At 39.1% G+C, this 16,577-nt stretch overlaps 4 protein-coding genes across 6 annotated transcripts; 2 read left to right on the forward strand and 2 right to left on the reverse strand.

The window, feature by feature from the left end:
• The first annotated feature begins 1,125 nt into the window (after window positions 1–1,125).
• LOC140776925 (F-box only protein 13) lies at window positions 1,126–3,171 on the forward strand. 2 transcript variants are annotated; one of them, XM_073120775.1, is made up of 2 exons: window positions 1,126–1,590; window positions 1,775–3,171. In XM_073120775.1, the coding sequence occupies exon 2, from the start codon at window positions 1,803–1,805 to the stop codon at window positions 3,036–3,038; it is 1,236 nt and encodes a 411-aa protein (XP_072976876.1). In that variant the 5' UTR covers window positions 1,126–1,590; window positions 1,775–1,802; the 3' UTR covers window positions 3,039–3,171. The 2 variants fall into 2 exon arrangements, with proteins under 2 accessions (XP_072976876.1, XP_072976877.1); XM_073120776.1 differs by having other exon boundaries at window positions 1,126–1,456.
• Window positions 3,172–3,907: 736 nt separating this feature from the next.
• LOC140776924 (uncharacterized) lies at window positions 3,908–8,130 on the reverse strand. 2 transcript variants are annotated; one of them, XM_073120773.1, is made up of 5 exons: window positions 7,802–8,128; window positions 7,155–7,707; window positions 6,406–6,895; window positions 6,215–6,296; window positions 3,908–4,648 (listed from the first exon to the last, which is right to left on the reverse strand). In XM_073120773.1, the coding sequence occupies exons 1-5, from the start codon at window positions 7,856–7,858 to the stop codon at window positions 4,433–4,435; spliced, it is 1,398 nt and encodes a 465-aa protein (XP_072976874.1). In that variant the 5' UTR covers window positions 7,859–8,128; the 3' UTR covers window positions 3,908–4,432. The 2 variants fall into 2 exon arrangements, with proteins under 2 accessions (XP_072976874.1, XP_072976875.1); XM_073120774.1 differs by having other exon boundaries at window positions 4,510–4,648; window positions 6,215–6,289; window positions 7,802–8,130.
• A 392-nt stretch (window positions 8,131–8,522) lies between these two features.
• Window positions 8,523–11,804, reverse strand: LOC140779036 (DNA repair protein RAD51 homolog). Its single transcript, XM_073123976.1, has 9 exons — window positions 11,638–11,804; window positions 10,598–10,742; window positions 10,368–10,478; window positions 10,147–10,238; window positions 9,759–9,853; window positions 9,562–9,675; window positions 9,301–9,430; window positions 8,988–9,109; window positions 8,523–8,902 (listed from the first exon to the last, which is right to left on the reverse strand). Exons 1-9 carry the CDS (start codon window positions 11,731–11,733, stop codon window positions 8,779–8,781), a joined length of 1,029 nt encoding a protein of 342 aa, XP_072980077.1. The 5' UTR covers window positions 11,734–11,804; the 3' UTR covers window positions 8,523–8,778.
• A 1,066-nt stretch (window positions 11,805–12,870) lies between these two features.
• On the forward strand, window positions 12,871–16,565 carry LOC140778391 (proteasome subunit alpha type-5). The gene is made up of 9 exons (XM_073123076.1): window positions 12,871–13,029; window positions 13,125–13,206; window positions 13,334–13,414; window positions 14,496–14,609; window positions 14,688–14,789; window positions 15,158–15,216; window positions 15,723–15,825; window positions 16,022–16,087; window positions 16,222–16,565. Exons 1-9 carry the CDS (start codon window positions 13,016–13,018, stop codon window positions 16,312–16,314), a joined length of 714 nt encoding a protein of 237 aa, XP_072979177.1. The 5' UTR covers window positions 12,871–13,015; the 3' UTR covers window positions 16,315–16,565.
• Window positions 16,566–16,577: the final 12 nt, after the last annotated feature.

Raw genomic sequence — 16,577 nt, forward strand, 5'->3', positions numbered from 1 at the left:
CCACCAACGAGGAGAGGAGAGGAGAGGGAGAGGGAGAGGAGAAAGGCGTAGATAGAGTATTGTAATTGTAGTGTTGGCTTTTGCTTTACAAAGGTCAGCCACAATCCGCACACCCTTTGACATGGCATGGCACCCTATGCGTGTGCAGCAGGGTTGCAACTTTGCTTTTCTTTTCTTTCTTTTTTTCCCCTCTCCTCTTTTCTTCGTCTCAACCATCTTTTCTCCTCCCCCCCCTTCCCCCTTCCCTTGTTTGCTTCCTTTTGTTTTCTTTTGTCTATCTACAGTACTCCTTCCCTTCTTTACGTTTTATGTTTTATATTTTATATCGTATTAATACTAATTGAGGTTTAACCTTCAATCTCCCCTATGAGAGCAAAAGGTTTGGTGGGAGCTTTCCTACCATTTTAAAGAACCAGATTCATGTCCGGCTAAAGCAAAAGCAAGGAGGGATTAAGAGATGTGTGATCTGTTCATGCGTATTCCTCCCTTTTCCCCGTTTTTTATTACCATTGGAATTCGTGTCATGATTCCCTTGAGGCAGAGGTCAAACCCTCATTGTTTAATCCGTAGTTATGCTTTGTGGCTGACACTTTTATTGTTCTTCGCCCACTCACTTAATCGACACACCATCCCATGCAATCTAATTACCCTCTAATTAACATCTAGGCTTAACCCCAAAAGCAAAGGTTAAGTACATCTCAAGCTAGCTTTAAATTTTGACATCTCGCACGTCCACATGCATTCGAAACTCCATCTTTCTTCTCTTAATAATACAAACTCGATCTTAGACATCAAGATGTGTGTTACAAGTCATCATAATAGAGGTATCCTAAATGTTTTACATAAAGACACCAGCAAGAGTCAAGATCCTTAAGATAGATTAAATCGCCTTAATTTTTAAAATGTGGAATTTGCATTTAAGACCTTACAGGTAATATTATTATTTTTTCAGATAAATCCATTTTTTTGTAAGCTAAAAAAGGAGACATTTTTTTCTTAATGTTTGTTGGATACCCCTAGGCTAGTCAGTGTCAGCGCGCGGCCGGTCACATGCAGTTCTCTGCTCCGATCCAAAGTCTCTCTCTCTCTCTCTCTCTCTCTCTCTCTCTCCTTCCTCTTTCTCTTTCTCTCTCTTCTTCCTCTTTCTCTCTCTCTCACTTGCTTTGGGTTTCGGCTCTTCCATATAACTTTTTCCCCACTCCCACACTCGCACAGAGCCCACTACCCTTCTCTGTCAACGCAAACAAAAAGAGCTCCCCACGAAGTTTCCTGCCTCTCTCTCTCTTCTCTTCTCTTCTCTTCTCATCCAATCTCGTCTTCCTCTCTTCTCTCTCTCTCTCTCTCTCTCTCTCTCTCTCTCTCTACACTCGCCATTACAAAAGGGGGAGAGTACCCAATTCACGCTCCTTATCCTTCTTTTGCTTTCCAGTGCGACTTCGGACACCATAACTACGAGGTGCATTCCTTGTCTCTTCTCTGCTTGTTCCCCTGCCCGCTTTGTTCACCCCGTTCTGTTACTCTAAAGAAAGCTTTTTTGATGTGTTGGCTTGAGTTCTTGCCCGAATGGGGGTTGTGATTTGATCGTTTAAGGTGATTTGCCCTTTCAAAAGAGCTTATAGGATTTGGGTTTTTTTTATTTCTGGGGTAAAAAGAAAGAAAAAAAATTTTCTAGTGTTCTTGGGACTTTTTCTCGCAATTACTTTGTCTTCTTGTCATGTGCTTCTTTCTATTTGCTTTCTAACAGTTCATTTCTTCTCCCTGTATTCCTCTGCAGATCTTTGTCACCAAAAGTCTTCAAGTAAATGGAGCAAAGCATGAACTTGGCCCCAGAGAGAACCAAGAAGAGGAAAGCGCCAGAAGAAGCCCACGAGAGCTCTGCCTTCTTCTTGGATGACCTGAACCAAGACCTCCTTGAGGGGGTCCTCTCATGGCTACCAGCCTCGAGCTTCTTTCGCCTCCGTTCCGTCTGCAAGAGATGGAGCTCCATTGCAACCTCCGCATCGTTCCAGCTTGCATGCTCTAAGATACCATTCAGAGACCCGTGGTTTCTTATGGTAGACCAGCATCTAGACCAGTCCATAGTCTTTGACAGCAGCGAATGGAACTGGAAAAGTCTTAGCCATCCAGTTTACCTGCAGCAGAATCATGGTGACAAGCCCATCCCTGTGGCATCATCTGGTGGTCTAATTTGCTACCGGACGAGCTCCGGTGAGTTTATCGTGTGCAATCCGGTCACCGGCGCTTGCCGTCGCATCCCTCAAGTAGGCTTGGCAAGTGAAAGCCGAAACCTGCATGCCATAGCCATGTACTCCTCTCCGAAAGACCCTTCTGCTTATAGAATTGTATTGGTCTTGGGCGAATTCTCCAACCTTGCATTCAGGGTCTTTGACTCCAACAAAGGTTTGTGGGAAGAAGAGGCGATTTTGGCCCAGAAAGCCGAGAGTTCTTCGGAATCTCACATGGCTGGTGATGAGACTGTCTACTTCCTGAGCAAAGCTGGAGATGTTGTAGCTAGCAACATGCAGAGGAGTCCATCAAAGCAGTACTCGTCAGTTCTGACCATGGAGAACGGAGAAGAGGTGGTCTATTTCCTTAGCCATTCGGGGACGGTCGTCGCGTGCAATCTTGCGCGAAGGACTTTCGTCGAGCACCCACGGTTGCTGCCCCTATACTTCGAGTACTCGATTGATGTCGTCGAATGTGACGGTGAAATGTTGGTCGTGGTGTTGTCGGAGTTCCTAGAGACAGCAAGCCTGAGAGTTTGGAAATTCTCCAAGCCAGACAGGTCATGGCAGCAAGTCGCGGCTATGCCGCCGGCGATGTCCCACGAGTTTTACGGTAAAAAAGTGGACATAAACTGCATTGGCCATGAAGACATGATCTTCATATGTCTCAATTCCAGTGATTTTAGCAGCAATATCATGTGCAATGTGATTAAGAATCAGTGGGTGGAACTGCCCAAGTGCTGTGTTCATGGGAAGGCCAAGGAGTTCATGTCTGCCTTCTCTTTTGAGCCAAGGTTGGAGGCTTCTGTGTAGGTGTGTATTCTGTGTGAGATTGCTTGTAATTCTGTTACTATAGCTTGAGAGATATCACTACATGTCTACAAATCTTTAATTTGATTCATTCCTTGTCCACCTTCCTCTTTGTTGGTTCCATTAATGGTTCATGGGCAAGTTGGCTGGGATCTCTTTTAAAGCTTTACCAGTGAGTGAATCTATAGTTTGCCCACCAAGGAGAAAGGAAAAATGAAAAAAAAAAAAAAAAAAAAAAGTAAGCACTTGGCTTTGGAAGGCTAAAATGGCTTCCACTGAGGCAGAAACAGGTACAGTTTTAAAGTCATAAGTAGAATCAATGTGGGGATCTCCTCTGTCGTTGGTCCTGGCCAGGTGGTAGATTTGGTGAGTGAGAATTGCGTCGGTCTGCACTGGAAAGTATGGAATTGTGCACAATGGATAGGCTGTAGAAAGATTACAAGAGATGCAAAGGAGCAGCCCTGAAAGTGACTTCTTTTAAATGTAAACAGATTCACCTTTGGCTGTGAAAGCTCTCCACTCCACTCCACTCCACTCCAGTATATCTCCTCATAGAAGCAATTTTGTAATTTAAAACCAATTCACTATTCATTTCAACTGAGTTCAATAAGTGAGGCTATTACTACTTGTGACACAAAAATGTTCACTATATACAAATAGCGAGATTCTTTTATCAATGGACCCTGCGAGTATGCCAAGCTTAATCTAGAAACAATGCCACACTGCACAGTAACATCAGATATTTGCAAGGTTGCGTGGAACCTTACGTTGGCTCGCACTGGTTGTATATTTCTTTACTCTTCATGAAGTTTCCCTCTCAAATTTAAATTCTAGTATGAAGGAAAGACAAACACACACAAACAAGAAATATTTAATCCCGGGAGGCTTCTTGTTAGTTGTGACACTGGTTTGTCTTTTTTTCCTCTGTTTTTCAGTCAGCTGCACACAAATTTTGGAAGACTAGCATTGTGTTACCTTGGTCATCTATCTAAAGTCTGCATTGCTAATTCTGATAAAGGATCAAGATAAGTTTAATGTAATTGTCTGAAACCATAATAAGGATGGCAGCTATGTGCTGCACAAAATTTGAGATACTTGCCGACAAGCCAGAAGGAAATGACAAACATCTTAATCTTATTTTCGTCTTCTGACGTCTTGGTCCCTGCAAAGTTCAATATTCAACTGAAGTTTGAAAGTTCTACGGATTGAAAGATTCTCTCTCAACGAAGTCTGGCAATTGTTTGGCAAAACTTGACTCAGTGATTAATTGAAGAAAACAAATAAATTCCGTGGTTACTACATCCTTTTTGCTGCCTTTTAGGTACTGTAGACATTATTGGTGTCTTCTTTCATCTTGGATTCGGCAGAGAAGAGAGATACTGATTCGTTCTTGTGTTTTAGAGGTTGTTGTTGTTGCAAGAGAAGCATCCACAAGATATTTGACCTGACAGATGAGAGTTTTTCACCTTCTGTGCATGTTCAGATGCCTTGTGCAACTGCTGTGAGTGCTGAAGCTGGGCTGCTGCTCTCAATTCTTCAGCTCTTCCACGAACGAATGCCATTCTTTTCATCAACTTCTCCTCCGAATTAGATCTCATATTTTGTATTTTTACCTATCAGTAAGGAAAAATGATGAGAGTTTGTACATCGATGTAGTAACCCATTACATTTGTAGTATTTTAGCCAATGGAAAGGAATGATGTCCACAGTCAAATTGATAGTTGTATATTATGTGACAGCGGATTATGCCACATGATAAGAAGCACTGTACTTTCTGATCTTTTCTGGTGGAGAAGATAAGTTATAATATTGAGCTATATAATGAAGGAGAAATAGCATAGTCTGCTGGGATTTCAGATGGTAACCATGAATTAACTTTTTCAAGACTAACAACAAATTTCTTCAAATTATAGGCGCTTATATACTACAAAGAAATAGCATCCTACAGACAGCAAATGAAGATAGAGTTTCCAAGAGAACCATACTTCCTGTTCCATGTCAAAAATCTTCACATGGTCTAGTAAAACTCAAAAAAAAACAGTCTATGCAAAGCCTAAAGGAAATAATTGTGGTTTGCGGGGAGTTGGCACAAGCTCTAGTAGTGCAAGTTTGGGGTGCGATAACAGTCCCTTCAACAATGAGTTAGGATATCACCATCTTGTTCTCTCCATACCCCTTAGTGACGGGGCCTCAAGCCTTATGATAGTCCTTATTTTTTCAAAAAAAAAAGGAAGAAAAGGAAAAAAAATCTAAAGTATAACAATCGACAATTCAAATAATACACATGTATGTTGCAAGAACAAAGACATAGGAGGAAGGGGAAAATCATTATAAGAGACAACAAAAAGGATGTAGGTACTCTAAGAAAATCAACATTGCTTTCCAGCTCTACAAGTTGCCATTATGATTGCATTCTAAAAAAATTTGAAGAATGCAGGTTCGGAGCTTCCATAGGGTGGGAAGATTGAACTAGTTCATCGAATACCCTCACTACTTATATGAGTATGGAATGTTATGTCAGGGTAGACAGGAAAGAAAACCGTCCATTCTATCATCAACTTCTGCATTCAAAATTTCCAAAGAAAATCCAATACAAGACTGATCAGTGGACTACTATCTTGAGGACCCCAATGGTAGCAACATGAAATCTCATGGGCATCACTCTTATTCTCATAGAATTGTGGGAGGTTGACAGTATATTGCCACCAAAGCATTGGCGAATGATTGAATATTAATATAGATGCAGAAAAATCCAAAAGGACCTGTTTAGAATGAATCCAGGACGGAGTAACAAATCATGGCCCCAGGTTTACATAATTCAAGAAATAATAAATATACAGGGTATTTTTCCCATCATTTTCATACGAAATATTTGCAATCAAGTTTCCTGAAGTACTCCAAAATATTAAATTTCATGGGGAAGGGGTTTAGACATAATCATGATAAAGGTTTTGATTGACTTCTCTTAAATCTGATGTACTACTGCTCAATATACTCCTAAAGAAGAGAGAATTTCAGAGTATTTAACAAACTTACCAGCAAATCTTAAGGCAAGAGCATGCTAAAGATAAGGGAACTTGAAATCTAGATCGCAGAAAATTAAGGAGAAATGCATGCTCAAGATAAGCCAAATTGAGATCTAAAAAGAGTACAACAGGGAAACAAATACACTATATTACCTCTAGCTTTCTGGACTGAGCTTCTGCTTTAGCACACTGAAGGTTTACCCATGCCTGAATCCTTGCCTCTTCTCTCTGATATCTAACCAAGAAGAAAAATCGTAACAGAATGAGAGACCGTAATGAATATTTGCATTAGAAAATGTAATCTTCAGAATGCAGTCGCCAAAAGTTTTATCTCAGCATTTCACCTGATACAGCTCTTAGTCCTTTCCTCTTCTTCCCATGCACAAGCTCTAGATTCAGCAATGCTCTTCCTTCCTCCACTTATTTCTAAATGTCTTAAGCTCTTCGACACCTCCTCTTCTTCTTCTTCTCTCGAGCTCCAAATAGAAACCATCGAATTATACTGAGCACTGAGCTCAAGCTTGGCAAAGTGACAGTCCTTGAGCTCAGAGATATTGATAGCATTGTAAGGTACCAAGGGGCCAGACTTGCTAGCTGGGGTGTTGTGCCTTGCTGGCGAAGGATTCTTAATAGGCGTATGGCATCTTGATGTTGTTGAGCTACCAAGAGGAGTCATGTCAGTCCCAACATCTCTGCGATGAACCTCAGCAGCTACCTCTCGTGCTGGATCTATCATAGACTCATAATGTGAGCTTCTGAACAAAAAACTTTCTTTAGTTGGCTCCGAGCAGCGGAGACTGGTGAAAATTGGTTCTACATTGTCTGCAAACTTATCTGCAGTGAAGATTGGCAGAAGGATTAAGAACAAAAGTGGATTACATTGGACTAGGGAGAAATTATTTGCATGTACACCAACCGCAATCATACTAGAAAATAGCATTGCAAGGTGAACAAGAAAAGAATAGCACACCGAAATATTGAACTTATACTTCATTCAAATCAGTATTGCGGGGACAGTAAAATCCATCATATGACATGGGATAAGCAAATATTTTAAAATTTTAAGAAAGATATCAAGTTTATGGACATCAACCTTTCAGTGGTGCTTCTGTGGAGGCTCCACGGAGAGCTGCATTTGATTCCAGAGACTTCACAGCCCCATGAAAGCTTGGCACACTGTTGTTTAGAGCTTTTCCATCAAATAGCCTCATTTTATCTGTAACGGCATCAGCTTTCTGGTGAAGAACACCAATATGTTTGGAGATCTTTGATGGGTCTGCTGGCTCTATCACATGAGCAGGGGATTCATGGCAGGAGCTACTGATCAGCCACTTCTCTGCATTTTCCCACTTGGAAGGGATGCTTTTCCTGGAGAGATGCCCAGGGCTAAAGCTGAACAGAGGCCTGCCTGGGGTGGAGGGAACAACAAATCTCCTCTGCCCAACTGAGTTCATCCCTTCTCTCCTCTGAGCAGAGAACTCATCTAGGCCTCTATTGCTGCTGTTACTCCTGGTGATCATTGGAAATGCCTTCACCATGTCTGAGGTCTCCTTGAGGTTGAGCTTGCAGAGTGGATCATGGAAGGCAACTGCAAGTGGGTCTTCTTTGCTGGTGCAGTAGAAGTTCGCATCACCTTCTAATGACTCCTGGACGGAAAACATTCAAGAAACAAACTAGCTATTAGCTAACGACTCTGAGGGGGGAAAATTTTCTAGATACAGTAGAAAAAGAGACTTTTACCCTCATAGCAGAGGGAAAAACAGGTGAGGCCTGCAGATAAGTTGGCTTGATGTCCATGGGAGATTGGCTAGAGGCTACTGATTTGGGGTTTAAGACTCTCTGGTTCCTTCACTTGCCTTCCTAAGTTGAATCATTCTTTCTTCCGGTAAAAAGCTTTTGTTTTTTTCCTTTCTCTGAGAAAAAAAAATGCAAGTTTTTGGGGAGCTCGAGGAAAGGATGAAGAAGATTAGCTTATATATCATCATAAAAAATTGGAGAGGAGAGAGAATAAATTGAGTAAATTGAACTCTTGGGGAAGCTTCTTTATTTGGTGCTTGGACCAGGAACAGGAGACAACGAGATCAAGAACCAGCCCTTTTGAGGTACTATTTAATTTTTCCCTCCTGTTTCCTTGCCTGCGTGCAGGCTACTTAGATCATAATATACATGACATGATCATGGCTTTAGGAAAAGTAATTGGGAAAAGAGAAGTAATCAAATCCACAGAGGACAGGCATGGCGAAAAAGCAAACCAGTGTTGGACCTGTGTAATAAATATAGGTCTTTGGGGGCAAAACCTTTCAAATTACTTTCCTTTGGTAGTGAGACAGAAGGAAAGAAATAGTTTCCTGTGTTCTGTAACAACTGGCCTTAAGGCCACGTCCTTCTACAGCGAACGGATCTCAGTTGCAGAGCAGAGAGTACTCAATTGAAGTGTTCATTAGTCTAAATTGAACCTGAGCTGAGCATTGCAGTATACAAAAGAGAAAGGAGAGCAAAATGATCCGAAGTGATGTCTCTAATGATACATACAACAAGAACAGGCCAAATGTCATAGATACTCTCCATTCATGAAAACATCTACATTCACATTGATTGATCCAAAACTTTTGGCAAGTTGTGCGAAACGAAAATGAAGCTGCAAACTCAAAATAGATAGTGTATTGGAACACCTCGGCTACATTGGTTCAGTGAAATATGGACAATGTGGTGATTGATCAATCCTTTACATCTGTCACGCCTTCAGACGAAATCTGAAACCTTGCTTCAGCTTCAGCCAGGCATGGAGAACTAATTACTTTACAGATTCTCTCCTCTCCCCTTCCCTTGCGAAGAGAAAGCCTGATACACATGGAAATCCAGGAATCAAGTATCAAATTAGACAAAGCATATGAAGATGATACTTGAGTTCATCTCACTAAATGACCTTGTTGTAGAAGCGTGTGCCATGATGTTTCCACCAATGGGTTTAATCTGTGGTCCAGCAAAGACTGCAGAACCATCCACTTGAGCAACAACTTGATTTGTGATGACAACAGCCACTCCAAACTAGATCAAGAAGTGACATGAAATCGACTCAATATGCATGGAGAAAATAAGAAGGTGTTGCTTGAATTTCAAGACTGAATATAAGCAAAATCTTGGAGCTTACACAGCTAAGTTTAGATGAAACTTCCCAAATACTGAGATTTTTATGAAACTGAAGGGCAAAAGCAGAGTAGTGAATTCTTAAATAATACCTCGTCTGCCAATTTTTGAAGGCTCCTCAGGAACTTCGCTAGGTGCATTTGTCTTGCTGATAATTCTCCCCGTCCAGAAAAATCTGTTCTGTAAAGTGCCGTAGCACTATCCACTATCATCAGAGCAAACCTAGGGAAGCAAAAACACCCGGTCAGTAAAATACAAGAATATATATCTTTGAGTATCCACGAACAAGCATATGTGATCAAGGTGGCAAGAAATTCATATATTTCAACCATTATGAAAAAATATGCACATGCCTGGCTTCCACCATCATTGAAGCTGCTTCAAGCAAAAGCCTAGACTGATGATCAGTATTATATGCTCTAGCATAAGCTACATTCTCTAAAACATCAGCACCATTCAGTCCAAACCTGTTGTGTGGAGCATGTCCTCATATTAAAAATAAAATGTCACTTCATAAATGCCTTAAAAACTGTACTGACTTCATTAGCACCTGTCTGCAATCTGCAGCAGCCTTTGTGGTCTGAATGTGCCCTCTGCATCAATATACATTGCCTTTCCTTCACCACCACCTTGATCCAATGGTAGCTGAAATAGATAATCAGGAACATCTTCAATACCATTCTCCGTAAATGGCAATTACAAGGAAAGGGAAGAACGAGTTTCAGAAACTACAGCACAATGGATGTCCACAGTTTTAAAAAATTGCTTCAAATTAATTTGAATCATAGCTTGTGCAGATAGCACCAATTTCCTATTCAGCTGGTTAATACTGGTAAAAGTGGATAATCGATTCAAAAGCAGAACCATAGAGTAAACAAATCAAGAATTAGCCATTAGCATCTCACTATAACAAGATTCAACAGGACGAAAAAGCCCACCTGACAAGTGACACATAGAGTGTGACATAACTGAGTCTTTCCAGAGCGAAATTCCCCATAAATTTCAGTGATCGACCCAGTTTCTATTCCTCCTGTCCAAAGCCATGATTTTTTTTTTTTTGGTTATAAAGTACCACTAATATCTGTAACATTGGAGTAGCATTGGGATTTTCTCTTTGATGTGAAGAAACCATATATAAGCTACCAGTACAACAGATTACCTTCCAAGATTTTATCGAGCTCTCTTGATCCAGATGTAATTTGGATAATTTCGAGTCTTTGTGCATGAAGCTGGCTAGCACTGGTGAAACCCAAAGGGACTAGCTTAGAAGCTGCCAAAAAACAAATTCATACTCAGTTCTCTATGCATAAAATTGTTTACGAGATAAATTAATTTATAAAACAGAAGCATGCTCTCCCTATTGATCTAAGGAAAGCACGAGATGCTCACCTGCTTCAATTATCTTATCAACTTTTGCCTCGCTAATGCCTTTGATTTGCAAAAGATCTTTTCTTGGGGAATATACAACTGATTCCACTGTGCAGAGACCAGAATCTTTGAGCTTTTTTACATCAAGAGCAGCAATTCCAGATGCCTTGACAAGAAAAACAGAATATGTAGTTACCAATTGCAGCTTTGGTAGATCCCTTTTTACTGTTTCTATAATCTTAACCCTCTGACAGCATGTCCTATGCGAACAAGGCTAGATCTCGCTCATACTGGTTTTGATAGTCTTTAATTAGGTGGTCAGAGCACTTCAGACAATTTGAGAGCAAACGATCGATAGCGATATTTGATGAAATACTGACTAATACAGTAAAGGACACATTAAAGAACAAGTGTGATATAAGTCCTGTGCATCAATGAACTGGGCCAAAGCATCAGGTAGGCAACAAGCAAAACAGAAGAGTTAGATGCAACAACTTGTCATAAATATAGATGATTTTTTTTTTTTTTTTTGCATGTTAAGGATAAAACAATGAAAATAGGCCCCTAAATAGATGAACAAGGATAATGAACAAAGGTTTAACGGTAGTTTTAAAGGACAGGCAAACCCAAGAAGAAGAAATCATTTTAGCCGAGTTAAAATAAAACATCAAGAAAAGACTAACAGATTGGGACAGGACAAAGGATAAAGGCGAGAAGCACCTCAGTTCACACAGTGCATGATACCCATTTATAAATAAAGAATAGTTGCGAGAAAATCTAGAAAAAAAAGGAAGAAGAAGAAGAAACAGAAGAACAGATATGCACCAAACCTGAGACCAGCAAGAACCAATAAAAGCCAATATTAACAAAAAAAATTCGTCACGAGAACCGGCGTAAGATAAATCCAACGTAAAAATTGGGAGATACCCATTCGCCCTCAACGACTGGTGAACCAAGAAATCCAAGAAAGGGCCGATCTTGATCGGGTGCCGCCGAGGACGGGACCGATGGCCAGGGTTTCGAGACGAAGGGGCGAAAAAAAGTTGTGGCAAGAGATCTACCTGAAGCTGTTCGATGGGGAATGGGCCGTGCTGCATGTCCTCTGTCTCTTCTTGCTCCTCCATCGCCTTATGATGCTTCTGCTGCTGCGCCGCCATGGCAACGATAGTTGATGGATGGAGAATAATTGAGAGAGGGAAGCGAGGGAAGAAGAGGGAGTCGAAAGGTATTCAAACAATTCTAGGGCGCCAAAAAGTCCCTTTTTTGCGGTGGATGCTCTGGAAAATCTGTATATATAAAGAGGTTTTTCTTGGGGATGTTTTACATAAATGCCACTGAAAACTTCGAAAATATTATAATTATCACTTTTTTTTAACTCTTTTAAAATTATCATTATAGTTAGTTTTTAATAAAATACTTTAATAGATTATTGTTAAAATCAATAATTACGTATAAATGAGTAAAAAATTTCAGCTTTAGAATATAAAATATTTAGCGCAATTTTAATCTAGTATTAAAAAAGATATTTTTATTGTACTATTATGTTTTAAAGAAACAATTTATACAATTTAAACAGTAGTAGAATAGTATTTCTTTTCTATTATGTTCAGTAAGATTTTAACTAATGAGATGTCATTTTGGAAAACCTATTTTGATAGCGATTATGATATTTTACAGAGTGAAAATGATCATTGTGATATTTAAAAGAATTAACGAGTCGAGTTTGAGATTTAGTCTCAGCCTAGCTCAACTCAAAATAGATGACCCATTCAATAAAGATTTAACAGTTATAAACATATTATATTTGAACCGAGTTTAAGCGAATCAACTCCGATTTAGGTTCAACTCAAAATTCAAATTAAGCCTTAAAATAAGCTTTACTCAGCTCAACTTAGTCGAGTTTGAGCCACTTATTTAATATAATATCTCTATTTAAACTATCGCTCTTTTTTACACATCATTTTAATTTTTTTTATAACATATAAACTCCTTAAAATATTAAAAATATCTCAAATATTTTTTGTATAAGATTTGTATTATTATTTTCATATATAAGTTGTCAAGTGTAAATAGGATGAACAACTATATAATATATTTACACTAGTGTTTCAGAAAGAAGAAGAGAGAGAAATTTTAATGTATCAAAATACTCTTACATTCTCATGAATGTTTTAGTCTTTTTAATATTATATGAAGAGAAATATTTATAATTAAGGTTTATATGTTAGCAGGAGGTTAAGTATATCAAAAATGGCGTTCCTTCACATAGTAACCGTGCATTAGATCTACTCCAAGGACGAGAATACCCTCAAAACCACCTATTAATTACCATTCAGTTCCTCGTTTGCCTTGCGTCTCAAGTAGGTAGCCGAAAGCTTCGTCGGAAAGGGCACAGCCGGATCGAACAAGAACACCCACCTCTGCAATCCTCTCGTCGAGATGTTTCTTACCAGGTTAGTGTTCCTCCCTGCTAATTCGCGTCCTCCCTTCCACACTCCTCTTCTTTGTGTTCGATTTCTGATCTGGGTTTTGGGGTGGACTTCTGAAGGACCGAGTATGACCGTGGAGTCAACACATTCTCCCCCGAGGGAAGGCTGTTTCAGGTCGAATACGCCATCGAGGCCATCAAGGTAGGATTTTTCTTCCTCCTTCTAGTTTTTCGTGCTGAAATATGAGTTGGGTCTTTGGACTTTTTTGGTTCGAGATTCGTTGGCTTTGCCTTGGAAATCGACATTTGGGTGCTACTTCTTTTGTCAGTTGGGTTCGACTGCAATTGGGCTGAAGACGAAGGAAGGCGTGGTGCTTGCGGTCGAGAAGCGTGTAACCTCTCCGTTGCTGGTATCTGCTATTTGGTTTGCCCTTGTTGTTCAGATGATCTTGTACTTTTTTTATGTTAGCGTAGCATCCCAATCTTACCATTGTATTAGGATAATCTACAATGAGAGAAACTTTGCCAAAATTTCAAACGAAGGAATGATAATCTTTTAGGACAATCTTAGAAGCTTTCCTATTTCGAAATATTAGGGCAGTTGATTTTATAATATCTCCTCAAATTTGTTCAACTCAAATTTAGACCTTCAATTTTACGTTCATAGAGTAGAATTAGTTTTCATGCTTAGGAACCAAAGGAAGTAAAATTGACCAAGTATCCCGTTTACAACTACCGACAGTGAGGTACTGACTTTTACTTGGAGGAGCTCTGAAATTATTCAAGATTAATAGTCAACATTGTCGAACCTTATGGTTGGATAGTGGGTAAGTTTGTGTTTTACAAAATTAATTATATTAGGGTAACTAGATAAAATAAAAATTTTAGTATTAGACTAGATCTGATTAAATTAGTTGCTAACGGATAATCTGATTACAAATGGGTATTTATCCTACAAGTTGCACTGATCTTATCTTACTTGACATGCAATGTTTTTTTTAATGATAAACAATTTTCTCCTTTGATGACAAAGATTGTACATATCATACCATGTTAAGGTAGTGAAGGATAAAAATTGATCAACGTTTAACCAATGCAAACTGTGGACTGGTAAATGCTTCTTCGGGGACTAGCGTTATTACTTAAATATAATGGTAGGGCTGATAGGTTTCATCACAACCGGTCAGAGATTCAGGAAAACCATTATAATACTGGCCTGAATCTTTTGCACCACATCCATTGAATAGGAAATAGTTCTACTAGCTGACTGTGGACTGTGAAAAGGCCTTCTTGTTGTAAGAACTTTCTGGCAGAACTATTGCCATCTTTGGAAGTAGTCCTGTGAAAAGATTATTGAGGATTACCTATTTTCTTACTAATATCAAACTAAAACTCATTCAGCTTTTCCTATATATTTGCTTTTAGACAATTGTTCTCTTAATGCTTTGATATTGCCTTTTTGATGGTTTAGACTTCGATTACTCTTTGCAGGAACCAAGTAGTGTGGAGAAAATTATGGAGATTGATGAGCATGTAGGTTGTGCAATGAGCGGACTGATCGCCGATGCACGAACTCTTGTTGAACATGCTCGTGTTGAAACTCAGGTACTCTTAACTTTGGCATGTCATTGCTCATTAGAAATGCTCCCATAACATACTTTTACGTAACACATTGTTCATCAGAATCACAGGTTTTCATATGGTGAACCAATGACTGTCGAGTCAACTACGCAAGCTCTGTGCGATCTTGCTCTTCGCTTTGGTGAAGGAGACGAAGAGTCCATGGTTAGCTTCAGTAATTCTTCACATCTAATCTAGTTTCTAAAATTGAACATGGATCAACTGATCTAAATAGTCAAATCAAGCCATCCTTGAGCCTTGACATGCCTGTCATCTCTCTCTCTCTCTCTCTCTCTCTCTCTCTCTCTCTCTCTCTCTCTCTCTCTCTCTCTCTCTCTCTCTCTTTCTCTCTCTCTCTCTCTCATACATGTGCCAGTCTCTTAAATTGTGACCCTCTTTAGGTATAATCAGTTCAGTGTTTTCATTATGACTGCAATTTATATTTTTGAGATAAGTATACCTCTCAATTGTAATGCCAAACAACAAGCTTCTTATGAGGAATATTTTCTGACTATCCAACTTCTTTCCTGTAGTCTCGACCATTTGGAGTATCTCTTCTCATTGCTGGTCATGATGAAAATGGGCCTAGTTTGTGAGTACTTTCTCCTTTTACTGTGTAATATTATGACTATTTATTTAGTGAGATTGTCATATCAAATAGTGCTCTCTTGCTTGTTTTCTTATAAGTACTAATATTTAATACTCATTTACATCTGATTTATCTATTTGTGATCGTTTAATTTATTGAGTTGTTGAAAATATTTTTAGAGATACACCCTTTTAACATGTGGAGTCATTGAGAAACAAACTTCGATATCAACCCACTATACTCATCGAATTGTATGTGCACCTCTTACTTTATGTCAAAGTACAACCAAGTTCTGCGACATTGCTCTTTTGTTACTATTGCTAGCACCTCAAGCTTGAGTTACATGTGCTTTTTTAATATCGTTACGACGGGAAAATATGCAGAGCTACTCTAGCAGACTTTTGACTGCTGTTTATGGGTTCAAACTCAGATATAAATAATATTTTTGATTAGTGCTTCTTGACAACCTTACTCATGTGTTAACTATTCATGCGAACTTGTATGTGAAGGTACTACACAGATCCATCTGGTACATTTTGGCAATGCAATGCCAAAGCAATAGGCTCAGGTTCTGAAGGAGCTGACAGCTCACTTCAGGAGCAGTTCAACAAGGTACTATCTACTTTTGGGCTTCTATAATGTGAAATCTGGAGAATTGATATATCAATCAGTTTTGTAGTGCTTTAGCTAACTAAATCAAGTTTGATATTTGATTTGGTGATTTATTTTCAACAGTCATTGTCTTTGAGATAGTTCTTGATGTGACGAGCTGTTTTTTTTTTTTTTTTTTTTTTTTTTTTTTTTGCAGGACATAACTCTTCAGGAGGCTGAAACAATAGCTCTTTCTATTTTAAAGCAAGTTATGGAGGAAAAGGTAAAACTACTCAAATATTGTAACTTGCTCTTCTATTAGTAAGATGGTGTGATCCTCTTTGCTTGGCTTCATTAGTTGGTTTAATCTTTCATTTCTGGATTGATGCTTATTCAGATAATTCCTTATTTTACCAGGTAACCCCAAACAATGTTGATATTGCAAAGGTTGCTCCAACATATCATCTATACTCTCCTGCAGAGGTCGAGGCTGTCATCTCTCGCCTATAAGCATTTTGCAGCCATATCTTATTGTTTCTCTGTTTCTTTTCCCCCCACCACAAGACCCTTTTGTTATCAGCATTATAGCCATTGGTACCTTTTCTTTTCTACTTCATCTACTTGTGATCTGATGGAATGAGGATGTTGGTACTTCATGCTTGCTTTAACAGCAGCGAGAACCATTTTGGTTAATATATTGATAACTTGGACCGCAATATCTTTCTTTTATGATGGATATATTTTCAGCACTGATAATTTTATGAGATTATCCT

Source organism: Typha angustifolia, chromosome 15 (assembly GCF_048772165.1).
Source record: "Typha angustifolia cultivar Huaian chromosome 15, ASM4877216v1, whole genome shotgun sequence".
NCBI lineage: Eukaryota > Viridiplantae > Streptophyta > Magnoliopsida > Poales > Typhaceae > Typha > Typha angustifolia.

What these genes read in the sequence shown, in the direction of transcription:
- LOC140776925 (XM_073120775.1), top strand. Translation starts at nt 1,803, where the DNA reads ATGGAGCAAAGCATGAACTTGGCCCCAGAGAGAACCAAGAAGAGGAAA.
- LOC140776924 (XM_073120773.1), bottom strand. Translation starts at nt 7,858, where the DNA reads ATGGACATCAAGCCAACTTATCTGCAGGCCTCACCTGTTTTTCCCTCT. An exon ending in CACAGAAGCACCACTGAAAG is followed by an intron (nt 6,896 to 7,154) that starts GTTGATGTCCAT and finishes TCTTCACTGCAG; the next exon opens with ATAAGTTTGCAGACAATGTA. An exon ending in CTCAGTCCAGAAAGCTAGAG is followed by an intron (nt 4,649 to 6,214) that starts GTAATATAGTGT and finishes CCTTACTGATAG; the next exon opens with GTAAAAATACAAAATATGAG.
- LOC140779036 (XM_073123976.1), bottom strand. Translation starts at nt 11,733, where the DNA reads ATGGCGGCGCAGCAGCAGAAGCATCATAAGGCGATGGAGGAGCAAGAA. An exon ending in TCCCCATCGAACAGCTTCAG is followed by an intron (nt 10,743 to 11,637) that starts GTAGATCTCTTG and finishes TTTCTTGTCAAG; the next exon opens with GCATCTGGAATTGCTGCTCT. An exon ending in TCAATGATGGTGGAAGCCAG is followed by an intron (nt 9,431 to 9,561) that starts GCATGTGCATAT and finishes TTGCTTCCCTAG; the next exon opens with GTTTGCTCTGATGATAGTGG.
- LOC140778391 (XM_073123076.1), top strand. An exon ending in ACGCCATCGAGGCCATCAAG is followed by an intron (nt 13,207 to 13,333) that starts GTAGGATTTTTC and finishes TTCTTTTGTCAG; the next exon opens with TTGGGTTCGACTGCAATTGG. An exon ending in AGCAAGTTATGGAGGAAAAG is followed by an intron (nt 16,088 to 16,221) that starts GTAAAACTACTC and finishes TTATTTTACCAG; the next exon opens with GTAACCCCAAACAATGTTGA.